The sequence below is a fragment of the Crocodylus siamensis genome, chromosome 12 (genome assembly GCF_052110815.1).
Source record: "Crocodylus siamensis isolate JL-2025a chromosome 12, ASM5211081v1, whole genome shotgun sequence".
Lineage (NCBI taxonomy): Eukaryota > Metazoa > Chordata > Crocodylia > Crocodylidae > Crocodylus > Crocodylus siamensis.
In genome coordinates this window covers 14,624,991-14,645,194 of record NC_143406.1, presented here as the reverse complement: position 1 = coordinate 14,645,194, position 20,204 = coordinate 14,624,991, and the positions used below count along the sequence as shown (strand labels likewise).

General features: G+C 47.4%; 1 protein-coding gene across 5 annotated transcripts in view; it reads left to right on the top strand.

The window, feature by feature from the left end:
- Positions 1–20,204, top strand: part of MEGF6 (multiple EGF like domains 6) — a 328,842-nt gene that overhangs the window by 280,808 nt on the left and 27,830 nt on the right. For all 5 annotated transcript variants that reach the window (XM_090024523.1, XM_090024520.1, XM_090024522.1 and 2 more), the window contains 11 exons: positions 422–589; positions 1,329–1,460; positions 3,163–3,291; positions 5,835–5,963; positions 6,093–6,227; positions 6,601–6,735; positions 14,625–14,750; positions 18,157–18,288; positions 18,915–19,043; positions 19,502–19,633; positions 20,013–20,141. In XM_090024523.1, the coding sequence (XP_089880649.1) occupies positions 422–589; positions 1,329–1,460; positions 3,163–3,291; positions 5,835–5,963; positions 6,093–6,227; positions 6,601–6,735; positions 14,625–14,750; positions 18,157–18,288; positions 18,915–19,043; positions 19,502–19,633; positions 20,013–20,141 (1,476 nt within the window). The remainder of the gene's footprint in view (positions 1–421; positions 590–1,328; positions 1,461–3,162; positions 3,292–5,834; positions 5,964–6,092; positions 6,228–6,600; positions 6,736–14,624; positions 14,751–18,156; positions 18,289–18,914; positions 19,044–19,501; positions 19,634–20,012; positions 20,142–20,204) is intronic.

The following is a 20,204-nucleotide window of genomic DNA, read 5'->3' as shown; positions in this document are numbered from 1 at the left end:
AAAAGTAAATTAACAGAGTAAAAGTAACTTTGCAGCTGCTTGAAATAGCTGTCAGACTGTTTAACTTAGCTGTCTCCTGGCAAATCAGCTCTCCTTGTAAATATATAAAATATTAGCTTTTTCTTTAGATTTTCTAAGGTATTTGGATGATAGGAATGATGTGGGTTTCTAGAGTAACCGAAATGAACATGGGAGAGAAAGGAGAAATGGGAGAAGTAGGAATAAGGAAGGAATAAATCACATTCCTCAATTTCTCCCAAATTTGCCTGTAGATCACAGGAAAAAAGAGTACCTCTTTAAAGCACAGATCTTCTGCTGTTTCCCTAGTATAGTTTTTCTCCAGTTCATCACTCCTTCCCTCCTGTCTGGGCCTCTCCTGTTTGACTCGTGATGTGGATAGAACTGTTTGCTGTTTCTCCAGCTCTAGGCGACTCCATAGAGGTTCTGGATGGTCAGCGCCTCGTTATGTACCCTCTCCCTCATGTCGCGGTCCTGCGCGATGAACTCACACAGCTCTTTGAGGAGGACTATGAGTATGAGGATGAAGAGATGGAAGCAAGAGGAGAGCACACGCTTTCAGAAAAATTTGGTGGGCAGCAAAGCTATGTGACAAATCACTTCATCGATGCCTTTAGTAGTATTAGCACATTTGGGGCCAAGTTACGTGTTCAACATTCAGGTGACTCCATCTGCACAGAGGCTGCATTACCGTGAACAGTGTGGGGAAAGCAGTTTCTATTTAACCCACAGGCTGGGGAGCTGAGCTCAAATGGCGTTGACTAATAGTTGTTTGTAAGTGGAAAACTAGAACCCCCCCTTAGTTCTACAGATACCATCAATTATATTATTAAAATCTGAGCATGCACATTCATAAAGCAGGGCTAAGAATTTTTTCCTTAAGGTCTTCAGCTGTTTATAGTTAAAATCTCATCTAGGCATGCTGGCTCATTGCCAGAAGAAGAAAACGAAACATCCATTTTTACTATTGCAAATTCAAATGCATAATATGTCACCTCTGAGCAGACACCCAGGGTGAGACCTTTGGCCCCACTGATTTCAATACTGTCAGAATTTCACCCCAGAAACTCAAGGGTCTAACTAGTAATGACAGGAGCAGTCTCAAACAATGGACTATTTCTGTGCTCTGGTGTGCATTCCCTGACCTACTCCCCTTGACCCCCCAGCTCCATTGAGTCCACATGATGCTTGGATGTTTGCAGCAGATGTTATGTTCTTGAGCCTTGTGGGTCTGACTGCCCAGCTGCCCTCCACAGGTTGGTGAAGCAGTATATAAAATCCCATGTCCTTGTCCTCTGCTCTTGTTCCAGTTTGCTTGGAAGACACCTTTGGGAATGACTGCAGCCTGACGTGTGACGACTGCAGAAACGGCGGGGTGTGCAATGAGGAGCGCACTGGCTGTGACTGCCTGGAAGGGTGGAGTGGGATCCTGTGCAATCAGAGTGAGTGCCAGTGGAGACAGCAGGGGCTAGGGGAGAGGCTGGGGGGCCTTCAGGTCTGTTAAATGTCCTTTCCAAAAGCCAGTCAAAGAATAGTGAGAATACAAAACCCCAGCCAGCCACAAATAGCCAGCCCATTTGCCTGTGTTTGTTGGGTTTATATTGGCACAGCCTGGGCACCAGTCACGAGACAGAATCGCCAGTAAAGTTCCTCATTCCTTGTTATCATATAGATCCTCAGGGATTTCAGTCTACAGTCCAAGCCTCCAAGTGTGTGTATTTGGCATTGGATCTGAGCTCAGCGCCTAGACTGTGCACATAAACCTATTGGCAGTGAATTAGGCATTTTACCTTCTTTAAGACTCAAAACCTCTTTAAGACACAGCTGGGACTCCTTTAAATTCTTCCTCTCCCTCACCGAGCTTCTGGCTTGAAAGCTGTTGGCTGTTTAAGCAAAGGAATTCATTTCCCTTGTGCCTGTTAGAGGCTAGGCAGACCTGACCCTGGTTATCTGATGCCTGTTTCCAAAGTTGGCTATTAGTTGTTATCTACAATTTCAGTTTGAGATACCACTGTCAAATTTTGGCTCCCCAACCAAATCCCACTTCATGTCTTAACCAGCTAATTGGAACTGTATATTCACGGTATTGTAAGGAAAGACTAGGTTCATACTTGCAAGCCTTAGCAGAATTCCATGATCCCTAGGCCAATTTACTCCTTATTAAGTCCTTTTAGGAAGTCTCAACAAGATTCAAACCTTTGAACTGCAGAGAAGAATGCATAAAAACGAATAAAAAGTGATAGAATCTCACTTGCATCTTTGGCAGCTGGATTTCAGGATTTGTTGTCCCACAACTTGTATCTTTCAGCAAAGGCATGTAGAGCCAAAAGAACTCATTTCCCCAGGATTTTCCGTCATGTAGGGTGGTGGGGTCACTGAAGAGAAGTGGAGAAGGAAGTGGAGAAGTTGGAGCCATCTGAAGAGAACCAAACCTCTGAACCTTGTTCTACTTCAGCTATATTTTTATGCTATAGTTATGTCAGTTAACATTTTTAGCGCCTTCTCATTGCTAATGTTGTTGAAAAGGTATGCTGAGCCACAGAAAACAAGATCCCTGCCCAGGAGAGTTTCTAGTCTGGTTCAGATACAATGCCTAGGGGACCAGGTCAATGCAAGAAGGGGAGAAGGACATAGCTGACCTGGAGGTGAAAGGAGGCAAGCATCTGACTGTCAGTTAATGCCAAAACCTGTAATGTGGCCTTGTGCCTGTTGGAAAATGGTAATTTGTCAAAAGTGGATTCCTTCACCAAAGCACTTTTGGCTAATCTTTCAACAGAACAAGGGTATCTTCCCACCTGCTCCCCTGCTTAGCTCCTCAGAAGCCTGCTGGGAGGACTGCCACAGGTCTGGGAAACCAGGGTTTCCATGATCCTCACTTTGGGAGCATCTCCACCAGTCAGATCATGCAAGGCTCAAGAAACTTAAAGCTTCCAATCTCCCAGAGCAGCTCCCTTATCTGCACAGACCTCAAAAGCTGAGCAGTTGGCAGCCTGGGAAGCCCCTGCTTTAGGCAGGGTACTGAGAGTCAGGGCTTCTGGCTCCCCAGAAAGGAGCCTGGAAGATGGAGAGCCCTGACTAGAGCCCTGTGGATCTCCTGCATGGGTAACATTGCCTTTCTCCCCTCTACCCGTCTTCTCCCCACAGCCTGCCCTGAAGGCACCTTTGGTCGAAACTGCAACTTCACCTGCCGCTGTGAGAATGGAGGCACATGTGATCCCATGATGGGGACCTGCCGCTGCCCACCCGGGGTCAGTGGAGAACTGTGTGAGGATGGTATGAGCAAGCTTCCTAGTATCCTGCTCCATGCAGCCGTGAGAGCCACTCTTTGCGCTTCTCCCTTCCAGAGGGTGACATTGGGAGGGGGCTGCTTGTGGACAGAAAGGTTTATTCCCTGGGGAGAATGTAACAGACTTCAATAGCAACATCAGGCCTAACTGGGATTTGGTTAGACCTGCACAGTTGTGTGTGGGGTCATGGAATTGAGGCCATAACCTGGCCCAGTCCATGTACTTGCACATCAATGTGAACACACAATGCTTCATGCACAGCCTAAGGAGGGCTGGAACTAAAGCGGGTGTAAACTTTTAACTGTGAGATGGAAGTGAGGGAGTCTGGAGTCCACATCTCTGCCTCAAGTGGGTGACTGTAAGCAGACAGATACATTCTCTGTCTGAACGTCCTCACTTGCATAATGGGAACAGTGACACTGGCCTATGCGAGGGGTCATGCTGGTTAATAAGATCATGTTATAAAGCACATTGAAGAAGGAAGTCATTTTACTAGGGTATTACACATGGAGAGAAAGCAGAAGTCATAAGTGCTAGATGTTGTCCCTGCCTCGCTGTCTTGCTGTTTGCATCTTGCAGTTAAATGTGTTTTAGAGAAATCTGGGCCAGAACAAGAGGAAGAACATCATTGCTTAGTTGCTTGTGAGTCTCATTCCTGGAGCATGCAGGGCCATTTGTTTGCTTTGGGAAGGTACACATTGCAGTGAGACCTGATAAGCAGAGACCATAGCCAATGGTGATGCCAATGCCTTGCACATCAGAGCATTATCATGGGGCATGCACTGCCATGTGGCCATCCCAGTTTGACCTGGTACCATTTAACCCTTTGGTTTAGACCATCACTGTGTGTGATTCTGACCAGTGTCCAGGTTCCATCAGATATGTGTCCCATCCTGAGTTTGGGAAACTTTTCTTCTTTTTGTTAATATGAAAAAGTATGCAAAGAACCCCATGGACTGTATTGCATTTCTAAGTAATATTTCAGCTTTAGCAGGTCAGGAAAGAGCTTCTGGGGCAGTACGTGTGATGGGAACTGACCATTAGGAGGACAAAGATTCATGAAGGGACCAAATGCCAAATTTTTAGAAGACTGAAGAAGTGTGCTTTAGGTGTCATTGAAGGAAAAAGCTTGATAAAGACTTCGATAATAGCAATAAAGGCGTTGATAATAGCGGCTACCTGAACTCGTGAGACAGGATCAGGGCATTGATATGGATGTGTATTCATTTGCTTCTCACTTTGGAAGGGTTAAAATGTAGGGAGCATAATAAAAAAAGGAAGAGAAAACCGTGGAAACAAGGAGCCAATAAGAAATTCGCTCAGAATGACCTCACCCCAATGGTTAGGAACATATGGAATCCATTACGGAAGGAGGCGGTGATGTAAAGTAGAAATGAGTTCAGGGGGCACCTAGAATTTTTTTCCCCCTTTGGAATGAGGTGACTGAGGGGCTCCACAAGAAAGTAGGAAGGCAGGATTAAAGCAAACAGAAAGGGCCTGGCATATACTGCTGGCTGACATTTCCTCCTCCTAGATTCTCTGATATCCTTATCAGATGGGAGGAGAGTTAGGCGACTTATACCCATGCTGCCTGAAGTGTTCTGCTGACACAGGGTGTTTGGCATATGCTTCTAATAGTACGTTCTTTAGCATAAAAGAAAATAGGCGTCAGCAGTATTCCCTTAGCAGTGTTGTTGTAAGTGATCGGCAGGGACGGCGCAGCGCTCTCCTTTTTCGGGTAAGAAGAAAAGGCCAAGCTGTTTGGAATAGCACATTGGCTGTGCTCTTCCAGGGCAGGAACAGGTGCAGATACTTGGTGGGAGTAAGGTCCTATGCGGTTCGTTGGTAGAGATACTGTCTGCTCTGCATGGGGATTGAAAAAAGCCACAAGGCATTGTTCTCCCAGTGGCCTCTGCTCCTAACCTGGTGCTTCTGCCTCAGTGCCCGCATGCCAGCAGTTATGTATGTTTCTAGTTACGAAGCACTTAGGGGAGCCAGTGAGGTGAGAGGGGCTGCAGAGACAAATTATTATTTGGCAAACAGGTTTCTTTACTTGTTTGCATTTTCAAAGCATGGTTCTCTCTTCATACTGGTCTGTCAGTGACCTGAAACTCAGGATGAGCTACTCCAGATCAAGGAGCTATCCACCACCTCCAGTATCCTGTCTGTTGTGTTGGCTAATAATACCTGAGACAGCCAAAATGCCTTCTAATGCTGTAAGCCTATTAACATGGGTGGGAAAAAGGGTCCATTCTTTCTGACCCCTACATCAACTGAAAGAGCCTGAGGTTTTTATTACTTGTATCAATATCTTTTCTTGCAGAGAACTCTTATCTCATCCACGGTCACAAATGTAATCCATCATTTCTTTCTAATCTAGCTCTGCTGGTTGCCTGCAGTCACAGTTTATGTTTGGGCATTGATTTTGACCCAGTCATGTTCTTGGCAAGCTCTGTAGCGAGTGCTCCTGTCAACGATGGGTGCTCAGATGCTGGTTGTTCTCATCAGAGACTGTCTCTCTGTTCCTAGGCTGCCCAAAGGGCTTCTTTGGGAAACAATGCAGGAAGAAATGCAACTGTGCTAATAGAGGCCGGTGCCATCGGATTTATGGGGCCTGTCTCTGTGATCCTGGCTTGTATGGGAGATACTGTCATCTAGGTGAGTTTGTCCCCCCATTAGCACTAGACTAAGGTCCCTCTCTGGGTTCCCTCTGAGCAGACTCATACCTGGGTGAAGATTGTGTTCAGTTGCTGAAAGCAATTACCAGTTGTTTTCCATTGTGTCTAGCTTGTCCCAAGTGGGCTTATGGCCCTGGCTGCTCAGAGGAATGCCTTTGTGTGCAGCAAAATACCCAGGACTGTGACAAGAAGGATGGCACCTGTCGATGCAAGCCTGGCTACCATGGCAAAAGGTGTCAGACTAGTAAGTGCTTAGGCATCAGGGGGCATTGAGGGGAGTGGTTCCTGAAGGTTTTCACACCTCCTCACTTATTTTCTGGTGAAAAACCAGGGACTGCTATGTCTCTGTGCAAGCACAGTTTGATTAGGGGCAGGCCTTGTGGGCAGCCTCAGTCCCCTAAAGTGTCAGGTGTTGCACTGCCATCTATGAGTACAAACTTCCTGTCCTTGTTTGCTGCGGCCTCAGTCCGGCCAGGCCTGTGATGTCAGGCTGGCAAGATGCTGAAATCTGGCTGTCAGCACTCAGCAGAGCAGTCTCTGGTGCTTGGAGCCTAGTGCACATTCCCCAAGCTGCCTACTCGCATGAAATGCTCTTTCTTTTTTCCAATTGTTAATAGGGTGCGATGCTGGCTATTATGGGATTGGCTGCAAGAACAACTGTAACTGCCACCTTGGGGTGGCCTGTGACCACGTGAGCGGAGAGTGTCAGAAGGAATGTCCTGCAGGCTTCTATGGAGAGAACTGTGACCAAGGTACACACATGAAGCTGGGGTAGTAGAGGTGGAGGTGGAATACAAGGAAGAATAAGCATAAATGACATCCCTCTTGTCAAGAATTCAGCTTACTGTTTTGATGGATGCTACACAGCTTAGATACTGCAGCAAAGGATCTGAGAGAAGAATGGGGCAGGCTATGATCCCTTCCAGCCAGGGACATTTTATTATTATGTCTTGTGTTGGTGTGACTGCAGTGAATGGGGCCTGTTTAAAAGCAATACTTATCCCATTAATGGAATAAAGTTGTTAAAAGAGCACAGCCAGTAACTTTTTTTTATGTCCTATAGACAGAGGGTAAACATTTCCAAGTCACTTCAGTGCCCCTCAGCTATTTCAAATCGGGCACCCAACACTGAAGCCCCAGAATTGTGTGCCTCTTCATGGGTCTGGCTTCTGCATGCCTGCTCACTAAGCAGTTACACTGTGGTGCACACAATTTGCCTATGCCTGTACTCCAGAGCTCTGCTTCTGTGTTTCCTTTTATCTTCACTAAAGTGCCAGTGAAGTTCAGGAGCATCCGGGAAGTTGTTCTTTCGGAGCTTCCAGGCAAGCCTCCTTCCTAGATTCTTGGATTCACTAGTCCAAGTCTCTTTTTTGCCTATGCAGAGACTGATCACTCTCCAAGAGCCAGTGCAAGCCTCCCTTCTCTATTAGATCCCTAGCAGGACTGAAAGAAAGATTTTGCAAATATTCAGGTTTCCAGCCCCACTACAGCAGATCTAATAATCTAATTAGATCCAACCCCATTACAGCAGATCTAATAAGCTTCGAAATGGCTTGCGATGAAAAAAGAACTGCCCCAGGCAAGCCTGCACGGAAGCGCTGAAGTCTCTTTAAAGCATGCAAAGAGGAGAGTCGTATATAATCATTCTTAATCAGGGAAGCAAGACCTCCATTTGCCTTTCTCTTGCTTTATGGGAACTTTTACTTTTGTAGATAGTATGGTTGTCTTTTTTTTTCTCCTCCTTTAACAGCTCTTCATTTTCAGGCAATCCATCTGGGCTGGAATGGTAAGTCTCATTCTAGTCCACCCCTCCATAGTAAACTTTCTTTGATCTGCAAGAGGAATGGAACGTTCTTTCATTTCAATGATATTAACAACTAGGGCTGTGTGAAACAGTACCATTTGGTTAAAAGTCCTTTTTGCCGTTTCAAAGGGACAGCATTTCTTTTCACTGTTTTGAAGTACTCTTCTGGGTTTTTTTGTCTAAGCCGTTTCACTGTTTCAATGTGTTTTGACGTTTCGCCCATAGGCTATAATGGGGAATGACAAAAATCCCTATAACTTTGTCATTTCTTTCCTGATTCAAATGAAAACAGCAGGGATGGTAGCCCCTGCTCAGGCCACAAAACCTGTCAAGTTTCAAGGAGGTAGGTGCAGGGGTTGCTGGGAAACTGCACCTCAAACTGTTCAGAGGAAAGCTTGTGTCATTTGTAAGTGTGAAGGCACAGAGAAAACGCAATTCAAACAACGCTTTTTATGCTGTTTTTCCATCCCTCCCCCAGAGCACTGGGATTGGAAGGGACCTCAGGGAAGGATCACAGTCACTGGCCAGCTACACATGTCAATATCAGAGCAGTCTTCCCCCCTCTTCCCCCTCTCTCTTCTTAGTTTCTGTTTAGCTGCAAGCAAGCCTGGCTTGGAAACTCGAAATGTTTCGAAACTTTTGAAACATTTCGAGTGCCCTCATTTCATTTCAGAGCTTTTGAAGCCTTTTGTTTTGTTTTGATGTCGCTGTTTCAAGCTCGAAACATGTCGAAACAGCTTCAAAATGAAACACCTGTTGAAATTTTGCACAGCCCTAATTAACATGTATCCTACTGCCCCCACCCAGTCCTACCCACAGGGTTCTGCTCTTTGGGAAAGAGAATTAGGCAGAGCATCACAACTGAAATTCACAGCTCTTAGGGGAAGGCAACTGTAATACTGCCCTTAGCAAGGAGTACTTGGCTTTCTCATTGTGTAAGAGATGTGCGCATCACATTTGTGTTGCAAATAAGCTGTTAAAGTGAGCCTTAAAAAGCTGCAAGGCCCAGTAGTATACTCTGGGGGGATTGTTGGGACTGATGAGCTGTCAGGTGGGCTTGAAGCCAGGATGAATGGGTTTGGATGGCAGGGAGGGAAATGAACAGGGGATAAATCACACTAGATGGGGGCAGGCAAAATATGGCCCATGGGGTCCGGCCTGCCAGGCCATTCTGTCTAGCCCACGAGGCCCCTAAAAAATTTAGAAAATTTATATTTGTCTGCTCCTGGCTGCCTGTCAAAGATGACAGGAGCCAGGGGCAGTAGGACCCAGGGGAAGCTGGCAGGACCTAGCAGCAAGGCTGGTCTGGCCCTGGCCCATCCCTGCCCACCACAACTAGAAGCATCTGCCTGCAGCTACATTCACTGCTTCCCTGCATGCCAGCCAGATGCTCCAGCACCACGTGGCTCCTGGCTGCATCACTGGGCTGCGGGAGCATGGGGCTGTACCTCAGGGCCAGGAGCAGAAGGGAGAGTGTGTGTGTGTGTGTGTGTGTGTGTGTGTGTGTAGTGAGGCAGGGGGGAGGGAGAGAGAGAGAGAGTGTATGTTCATAGGACAAGTCCTACAGGCATACCAAACCATACATTTGCACCCACACCATCCCTTGCACTGCCATACACACAGACCCCCACATCCACATCCCTTTACCCACATATCCACACACACACACCCACATGTTCCCTCACCCCACACCTATCCATCCCCCACAGACCCCCCACTCCCCACATACCCACACCCCCACAGCCCCCCACAAACCTATACTTACCCCCCATTCCCCCATAATATAAAAGAGTAAGACTTCATTTTAAGCTATTATACTTTCACCTGTATGTACACTACACAAACACATGTAAATCAGGACAAAAATATTTTTTGAAATCAAACTAATGAATGTTATAGATGTTTGATTTTTAGAATGTCATGTGGTATTTTTCTGGTTCTGAGATGGCAAAACCCCTTGCTGAAAGGAATATTTCTGGGGGCAAGGGGAGGGAGTTCTGGTGGCAAAGGTCAGGGGTGAGGGGGCAGGATTTCTGGTCACAGGGTGGCAACCAGGAGGTGGGGTACCTGTAAAGGGGTGGGGCTACCCACATGGCTCTCAAAAGCTTGCTAAAACTTGGTAAATGGACCTGAAAGAGTTGCCTGCCCCTGCTCTAAATAATACCCACTTCAATGCTCTCTCTCTAAAACTTCTACTCATCCCACTGTCAGAGAAAGGATACTAGGCTAGATGAACCATTGGTCTGACCCTGCATAGTATTGCTGATGTTCTTATTTGAAAAAGAGTTTTTTCCAGCCTCAGCTTTGGTCCCCAAATGAGGGGCTGTTTTGTTTGGTGTCCCATTTCAGTTAATGAAAGCCAGTGGGGTATATCCACATGCTGTCATCCTCGGAGAAGGAAGAGAACCCCACAGTGCTGGAAACACTTCGGGCACCGATGGAAGTGACATTTGTCATGCAATCGGTTCCTTGAAAGTGCTCTATCGGCGTGCCCTGACGGAAGTGCACGGCTGCAGAGCACTTTAAAAGTGCCCAACTGTATGAAAAATTAACCCTCATTACACGAAAGTTCAGATGAAGACACTCCAGAGTGGAGCGCCTTCATTAACTTTGGTCTGATTGGGGCTGGGCTGATGCAGCCCACCCCTTCCCCTGGTGCCATTTGGATGATGAGAGGAGGTGAAAGGAAGGGAATGGAGCTCTGGGCTCAGGCTTGCCCAGCCTGTGCCAGAGGAGGGGTGGGGGCAGGTGGATTGGAGCCCCCCCCGAGGCAGGGGGGCTGCAATCCACGCACCCCCAGTCAAGTTGAACAAACCCCAGCATAGAGATCCACCCTGTCCTTTCCACCCCTCCCATCATGCAGACAGCACCAGTGCTGGTGTGAGGGCAAGGGGTGGGCTAGGGGACAGAGGCTGCAGACATGAAAGTGGAGCTCAATACCTCCCCCTCCCCTGCCCCTGCAACCCAAGAGGGAATGTCTGTTGGGTCAGGGGTGGGGGGCATCACTATAACTCGTGGCACTTTCTGTGAAGTGAAGAGCTGCACATTGTTCAGCACTTTCTCTGCTACTGTAGCAGAAGTGGCCTCTGAGGGTGGCTGTGGCAACCCTAGTGGCCACCCTAATGCTGCCCCACTGCAACCCCCCCAGTGTGTACTCCCTTGTCACCTTGCTTGCCACACCTTGGAGTATATTAATTGGGAGGCTGCCTCCCAGTCTTGGAGTGATTCTGGTTGCACCTAACTGACTAAGCCAGAAGCTTGGTACTGTTAGTCTCTGTGGACCTGCAGTCTGCTACCAAAATTGTTTTGTGCCCTGCTGGCACTTTTCCTGCTGGCATTTGCCCTACAGTGGGGCCTCTACCTCCCCTGTAGCCACAATCCAAAACCTCCAGTCTTTATCAGCCTACAGCAATCCAAACCCCAGTATTTTCTATTGTTACTGGCTGCCTTTCTCCAGGCTCTTATTCTGCTTGGCTAGCCTCTCTCCAGCTCTCGCCCTCCTGGACCTACTCAAGGTTCCCACTGACTCATCTCTGTGCCAGAAACTCCTTCCAGTAGCACAGCCTGGGCCAGACTGCCTGCCCTGGCTCCAGAATGGAGCTGATATCTCTCTGGGCTCCATCCCTTCTGGGTCAGGGGCTCATGACCAGCTCCACATGTGGCCCATCCACTCCATGAGCAGCCTGCCCACCTCAATTGTATTTGGCTCAGCTGACCGGAAGTCCTTCCCTGGGCTTTCTTCTGGCTGCTAACTCTAATGCAACTGGCCTTAGCTCAGTTGTGTCCAGCAGAATACAGCTCTGTCCCATTGGTTTCCCCTCGTGCTGTAACAGTGGCCTTGGCTCCTTACAGATATTCAACGTCTGAGTTCTTACTGTAATCACCAGTTGGTTTTTGCCTTGTGCTTTGTTCACTCCCCCAGACACTCCATCCACCCCTAGTTCAGCAAAAAAAGAATCCTGGTATAATTAAATGAATAGCACCAATTACCTTTGTAGCATAGCAGAAGTAACCCATTAGCTCAGTCTGAGAGAGCACAAGCTATAGATTTACAGCAAAATGATCCAGTGAAGCAAGTCAAAGGGTTGTACTTTGACATCAATCTTGCTTCTCAGAGACAGCAAATGACAGTAGGCCATCCTTGGTAGGCAACACTGGCACTGCAAGCAGTGCTCTGTTCTCTGCAGCTCTGTTCACTGGCAGCAACAAGCTGAGTGGCTTAATTGTGATTAAGTCATTCTGAGCTGCAACAGAAAAAAAGAAAAGAAAAAGAAAAGGAAGGTAAACTCAGAACTCCTGCAGCCCAGACATATTTTTACCTAGGATGTGAACCAAGTCAAACTGAACTTTTTTGAGGTTCATAGTTCTGTCTTCTGGTTTTCTTCTCTACTAATGCTTTTTTTTCCATGTTCTTCCTGGTTCTGTTTAGGAGAGTTGGCTTTGTTAAAAAAAAGTGAGAAACGTTCATGTGGGGTTAATGACATCAAACTGGAGGCAGTGGGCACTAGAAATCTTGATCCCATTCTTGTAAGATTTCTAGTCCAAATAAAAGATCTTAGAAAATTGGAATGAAGCCTGGCTCTGAGCACACCTCAGACATTGGGATGGTCTCATCCAAACTTTGCATCTGACACCCATCTGCAGGAAAAATCTGACCTTTGGTTTGCACATCTGGCTTGAGCTGCTGAGCCATGCGAGACTTGCCCAACACTGACTGACTGTCAGTGTAATGGTTGTGCCCCCCATCCTAACTGAGGAAACTTCCAATGGAAAGACCAAATGCTGGTGCCACCAGATTCTCAGGAATCCTCCTGCCCTCTTTGTCTTATAGGCTGCCCTTTGGTTGAGGGATTTGTATAATCTGCCTGCAACCTTTTATCCTTGCGTAATGCCAATGCCCTTTTCTGGGTATTGCTAACTTACATGCTTTGACTTCACACCTTACGCAAATTTATGTTAACTTTTGTACATGCTTTTTTGCCAAGACACATTCTAGAAGAGCTTTGTGAGTCTGTTGGGGAGAAATACAGGGAACCTCAGCCACATTTATGCTTCCCCACCAGGTTCCCAGCATCCAACAACCTTGGATGCAGAAGTCCTTCCAGAGGTCAGGTCTTCCACGTGGCAGAGGATTGTGCTGTCTCCAGAGTCACCGGGCTGCCTCAAGGGAATGGCAGTCTCAACTGAGTGTTTTTTTCCAAAGAATAGGAAAGGAACTGAAGCCCATGGAGAAGAGTCACAGGAAATAACACAAATATTTCTATAGAAATAGCAGGCTCTTGATTCTTGTTTGTCTGGAAACCATTAGAGGGTAAAGATCAACATCTGCCTCCAATTAACAGAGAGGAGGAACACCAGAAAACTCTGTCATGTCGCTTTAAATCTGTGAAAGGAGGAGCTTTCTTCCTCCATCCTGTGAGATCATCCATGTGTTTATAACTCTGACTCTAAAGAAATCCTGGGGCCTATGAGCAAAAGCACTAGAAGCCTGGAGCTCTCAGCAGAGACTCAAGTAGGATATGAAGGGTCTTCGTTTTGAAGGCACTCAGCCTGCGTGGGACTTGGCTTTTAAAAAAAAAGGCAGAGCCAAGTCTTCATATGTCGTCCTCCTTCTCACACAGCAAGTGGAGGAAATGAAAACTGCTTATTTCTCTGATGCTCAACACTTCTTGGCTTTGCTTTGAGTTCAGCTGTCCCTTATGGACAGGGCCACCTCTTCACTACTACAGAAAGACAAACAGGGAAAGAGGCACATGGACATCCTTTCCCCAATCCTTTACTGATGTCTGGAGCAATGAATGGGATGGGATCTCTCTTTTTTTCTTCCGAAGGAAGGGTACTGATGTGAGATGTTACAGTGTAACTTCTTTAGCCGTGCCACTCCAACTTTAGCCGGGTTTAATTCAGGGCCATAGCTAAACCAGTATAGCTCATATAGCTCTACAGCTGCTGGCAGACGTGGAGGGGAAAAAAGACGATGCTGTACCGGAAAAGGAAGAGTATTAGTTTGACCCAGCTCCCCAGCCTCTATGTGGATTGAGTACTTCAACCAGGCTTTTTGGCACTTTTATCTGACTCAATCAACTATTAGATAAAAGCACCAAAAAGCCTCTCTGAAGGTCTCAATCTAGACAGATGTTGGGTGAACCAGATCAAACTAATGCAGTGCCTTTTATGGCATTTTCTACAGAGCTGCCGCCCAGCCAATCAGTCCCTAGGCTATACTGGTGCATGGGATTTTTCAGTCCTAAGTGCAGGACTTTGCACTTTTCCTTATTGAACCTCATGAGATTTCCTTTGGTCCAATCCTCCAATTTATCTAGGTCTCTCTGATCCAAACCCTACAGTCAAGTTTGGCATCAGACGCCATTTACTCAGCAGTCTTACTTGACGAGGTAGATGTGGGCTGTGCAAGCAACAGAAGCTGTTTTCAAACAAGAAACAGAGGCTGTGGTTCTGGGAAATGTCTGTGCTGCCTCCATAGCACAGGCCCCTACTTGAGGGGTGGGGACTGGAGTGTGTAGTTGAGTAGTTACACCCATGCCCGCTGATGCCTGCTTTCTCCAATACCTTCACCAGCATTGGTGGGGTCTGTCTTGTTCCATTAGCCAGTGCTCTTCAGCAGCCTGCTATCCAGGCACCACAGCTCTGGGCTTGAGGGCACTGCTTCCCCTCTGAACTTGTGGGATACAGCTACACTTTGGCCCACAGTGTTAAGATGTAGACATGTGATGCCTTGGTGATGGCATGGATCTGAGCTGCCACTGGCCAAGATCCTTCCTGTTGAGGAACGCATCAGGGTGATGTGGGGTGTCTGCTCTGTTATTTTAAATGCAGGATGCCCTGAAGGGAAGTTTGGTGTTAACTGTTTGCAGTCCTGCTCCTGTGGGAGTTCTCCTTGTGATCAAGCCACTGGGAAGTGCCGCTGCCTGCCTGGCAAGACAGGACATGACTGTGGCAGAGGTAAGAAAACTACGGGAAAGAGAGAAAGTCAAGACAGGCTTGCATTTCTGATTTATTTCTGATTTGTATTTCTTTTATTTTTGTTACATTCTAATGCTAATCTCTTCCAGGAGCTTCTTTTCCATGGAAGTCATACTCACACTCTGCATCTTTATTTCAGGGTACAAGATACAGGTAGTTCAAACCAGCCACCCCAGAATAATGTGTAAAACATTTCTTAAGGGGCTAAGCAGTGATTTGGGTTTCTAGCTGTCGCACTCTAGGCTTTTAGTGACACAGCAAAGGAGTTTTTCTGTTTCAGGCATGTATTTTTTATTGCTCTCACCATCTGATCCTTTAAGTGGTGAAAAACAAAAGACCCCCCAGTGAAAAGAAAGCTAAAAGTTTACATTTTTGTGGGATATTACAGCAGCTGGGAGAGATTAGTCATACTTAAATCTCTTACTGCTCAGTAAAGCTCTTGGATGTAAGGAACATGCAGGAATGTAGACCATTTTATATATGTTCTGACTGTGGCTTCTTTCAGCCATCAGAAGGACTGGGGATCCATTGGGTGAAGACATTTGTCCCAGCATGAGCGCTTCTCAGCTTTTTGGAAGGGATTGCGCATTCTAGAATTTCTGAGCAAAGTTTTTTGTCTAGCAGTGCACATGCGTGCATGGAGATCATTTGCCAGAAACATTGTTCCTTACCAAGGAGCAGTTCAGAACTTACCAGCATGAGTTAAGAGCCAGAACTGTGGAGTGAAATCAGAATAGCACTCAGGTATCTATCAGTTGTTCCTGAGAAGAATCCACTATGGTCCGGATGTCATCAGGCAGGTCGCACCACTCCCATTGTCCACAGGAGTCCCTTACATCTCCAGTTAGTTCCTGTGGCCCCATGCGTGACCCTTGTCTTTCCTGGCTCTACAGCTCTACAGCTTGCTAGCTCCCCACGCTGCCCTCCTCAGGACTGACTCCACAACTTAAATAGTTGGAAAACAATTTTTAAGCAAGACAGTTTTTGAATTCGAAAGCTTGCTTAAAAATTGTTCTCCAACTATTTAAGTTGGTCTAATAAAAGATATCAGATTCACCCAAAGAACCTTGTCTGCCTATGTCCTTAAACCAACATGGCTCCGACCTATACCCCCTATATATCTGCCAAAACCTTCTCAGGGCTCCTTTTCCAGGCTTTCTCTGTAGTGCTCAGAAGCTTTATGGACCACCTTTGCCCAGGCTTACCAGGGCCCTCGGCTTTACCTCCCAGACCTGGCGGGCTTCTTTCCAGGACCAGACTGGTAGGCTTTTCTCTACTCAGACACATCCCTTCCCTCTGCAGAGAGCTGTTCAATGCTAGTTCTTCCCTCCTTGCTTGCTTGAGCCTACCTGAGTTGCTGTCTCTATCCTGACTCTCAGAAAGCTCTAGAGGTGAGTGGAATCGAGAGGGTATGGCCTCCCACCCTTAAAAGGACATGCAGCCCTCAGGTCTCTTACCCTCCATGGAGGCTTAGGAGTGCGAGGTTTGTATAAAGTGTGCAAGCAAATGAATGTATTTCAGTGCACAAGAAAAGGAAGTGTTTAGCTGTCCATTTGTACAGTGATGCACTTTTACAGTCCCGGTTGGCCTCAGAGAATGGATAGTAGTCAGCATCCTGCAGAAAGTGCTTACAGAAAGGCCCTGACAAGGTCAAGAAGCACAGACCCTGCTTATGGTTTGTCCATTGAGTATTTGATGCTGTGCTTCAGTTGCTTGGTGCTTACAGGCCCAGCTGCTGCATCATTAGTGTTCACTACCAGAGATGCAGCATGGTAGGGTGACATCTCCAAGATGCTAGAGAAGAACCTGTTCTATGTTAGTGGATGTGGCTGGAATCAGTCACTGTGCAGTCTCTGGCAAGTCCCCCTGCATTCCCTCTGCTCTTTCTGAAGAGGTACTGTGTGAAATTCATGGCTTGGTGGAGCTGTGAGAGACTAAGATCTGCGTGTGCTGTAAAATGTTCTGTTCCTGTCTAGTATGAGAAGCAATTCAAGGAAACTTGGGTCAGGAAAACAGGCTGGAAGTGCCCAATGCATGTATTGAACAAAGTAAATTCAGGAAGTCAGCTCAGGAATTGATTAGTGTTTCTTATGGTCCTGTGTGGGAGATAATGTCACTGAGCATTTCGGAGACTCTCTAATCCCAGTGTGGAATGGTTTGGCTTCCCTGGTGCTACAGAAACAGAGAGGATGTTTTTGGCCGAGATGGGAGCAGCATTCCAGACAGATGGGAACAGCCCAGTATAATGGTATTTGTAGAGACTCCACTGTCATAAATGTAGCTGACCACAGCAGCAGCTCTGATGGGTGCACTCACTTCCCAGCCCCACATATGGGAAAGGAGGCAACTCCAGATCATAAGAGCACAAGGTTCACTTAAGTCATAGTAACACAATCAAATAGTCCTGTGGCAGGGTGTGCAAGGTGTGCAGGCACCCTGGGGCTGGAATATCTGGAAGAATACACTCAAATCAAACAGGTATATTTTCCAGCATGTGCTTTGTTGCAGTCACATTGTTCAAAGCCCTGGAAGGAGTGCATCAGGAGGGAGAAGAGGCCTTCTCAGGTTAGCTCTGTGAGTTTAACACTGGCATTCACTTGTTATACATTTCCCTTCCTCCCTTGGCCTAAGATGTTGCTGAGCTCTGGGTGCAGGAGCAGAAAGCCTCATATGCAGCCTCATCTTCTTAGGTGCTTTTGCTTTGTCATTACTTGCTTGTGGATTCAGGTTTCCTGAGAATTCCTGGATATAAAGGAAAAGCTTGGAAGTGAAAAACAACAAAGCACTACGAAGTGGCCAATATCACTGAAAGCAAATGAGTTTGAAGGGCCTCCCCAGGCACCTGGGAGAGAGGAAAGGGGAGGAAAAGCCCTCATGTTTTAAAACTTCCCTTTGTAGAGCTGCTGTATCACCTGCTTGCATCCTTGGAAATTTTCAGGGCATGTCTAGACAAAGCTTTGGCTGGGATGATCTAGTTGGGGATGGTTCTGCTTTGAGCAGGGGGTTAAACTGGATGGCTTCCTGAAGTCCCTTCCAACCCTAACTTCTATGATTCTGTGATTTGCAGCTATTATTTCTGAGTACTGGTATGATGAGCAGCTGTAGCAGGCAGAAGAAGTGGCAAAACAGGCTGAACAAGGGCTTTGAGCACCTTTCTTGTGACAAAGGGTGCCCACCCTAGTTGCTTTTAGTGACCACCCCTACTGGGACCCTCAGCAGCTCTCTGGAAGTGGCCTGTGCAGAGAAATGCAACTGCTCTGTGAATCCCCAGAGTGCTTCAGCTGTGCGGCTGCCAAGCTTCCACCCATCACTTGTACCTTGTGCCCTATGAGTTGTACACAAATTCTGACTTGACTTCCTTTTTGCTTCTTTATATATGTTTCAGTCTGCCCTGATGGCCACTGGGGAGTTGGCTGCCAGGAGATCTGTCCTGAGTGTGAAAACAGCGCCAGCTGTGACCCTGCTACTGGTGCCTGCCTGTGCCCACCTGGATATAGGGGCAGCCGTTGTCAAGACAGTAAGTGCTGTCAGTCCATCCATGTTCTTAGCGTGTCCTGGTGAATGAGCTGCACTGGAGTGGACGAGGAATTGTATGACCTAGGCCTGGAGGATCTGATACAGTGATCTAGTGCTACTGTACTTTTATGCCAGGGGTGCAAAGCATGCCTGAACAGCCTCATATCTCCTTCCCTGGTCTCCTCCAGTCCTACACATCTTTGATTCTACAAGATACCAGAGGTGTCTTAATCACACCTGGAAACTATGGCACAAAGGGGTCATGCATTTGGCTCAGCATCACACAGAGAGTCAGTTTCTGGGCCCCATTGATCGGCTCAGAGAGGTGCTTTGCAATGTGGTTACCACCTTGAGCAAAAAGCCTAAATGCCCACAGGTGAGCAGCTTGATCTTTTTTATTGTCCAACCTATTGGATGTGCTGATGCCAGAGGGAATGCTGACCTTATGCCCTGTTGGCCCAGGAGGGAGGCCCTAGGCTTGGGCAGGCAGGGTTTGGGAAGTAGACAGTTGCAGCAAATGCCAGTGCATGTGTTCCAGAACCCCCTTGAAAATAAGTGTGTGTAACACATAAGCCCTACACCGTTGCATAGCAGCAGCTTGCATGTGTTGTATTTCCACCCTTGCAGTGTGTCCTGCTGGCTGGTTTGGACAGGGCTGCCAGATGAGATGCAGCTGTGGGAACGACGGTCACTGCCACCCCATGACAGGGAAATGCAGCTGTGCCCCAGGCTGGACTGGGTATAACTGTAGAAGAGGTACCGTACCCTCTATGTCTTGTGGCCTGTTGCAAAGACAGCTGCAAACTGCTTTATGCATTGAGCTGTCTGCAGCTAATCACCCTCACCTTCATTTGTCTTGTCTGTGCTGTGCCTCTGCCAGGGAATGTCCCTTTGAGCCTTTCACCTCTGGTACCTGTAAGCCTATACCTGCTTATCCACATCCCTCTCATCCCCCTTTCTGAATGCGGTACAGTTTGTGTTCCAGACCCTGTCAAAATGCTGTTGGGCAGTGTCTTCTTAATGCACCACCTATGCTCTTTAGATCTTCCCACAGTCTGAGGACTCTGTCCAGGGATCTTCACTGATGGGACTGCAGACGTGAGAGAGAAGAACCCCCTTCCCCACCTTATTCCCAGACCCCACAGTCCTTGTCAATGAGGGAAGTGAAGTGACAAGGGTAGTGCCATGAGGATGTGTCCTTTCCTCTGTTTCAGCCTGTGATGCTGGCCACTGGGGCCTAGACTGTGCCAACACTTGCAACTGCAGCAACAGTGATGGGAGCTGCAATGTGGTGACAGGGCAGTGCATCTGTGAAGCTGGCTACATGGGCCCCCACTGTGACCAGAGTGAGTGTTGTCACTAGGCCATTCTGGTAATTGCTGGTAGGTGGGGGAGGAGACAGTAGAGACTGGGTACTGAAGGCCTTTGCTTCTCTACTGCACTGAAAGTGGAGAGAATAGCAAGCCAAGCTGATGGCACTTTGTTCTTTTTCTGTGCCCAGTCTTCCCCCTAATCCTTGTGGATGGTGCCAGTGGTAATGGATGGTGTGGGGATGCAGATACTTGTTCCCCAAGGGGTGAGCCAGAGACCACCAGTTGGTTTCAGACAAGCAGCTCTCACAGTAGCAACTTCCATGTACAGTCACTTTGCCAAGGCTGGAGCCAATGGTCTGATAGCTGTGATGGGAAGGGCACTGGCCAACTCTGGTTGTTTTATATTTCCTAGAGTGTCCTGAAGGATGGTTTGGGTTGAACTGTCGACACCGCTGTCAGTGCGACAATGGAGCCATGTGTGATCATGTCAGTGGGGCATGTACATGCAGCCCTGGCTGGAGAGGCACCTTTTGTGAGCACGGTAAGAACCCTTGGTTTGCCTGAGAAACACTCAAATAAACACATTTAGTCCTGAGCTGAGTGA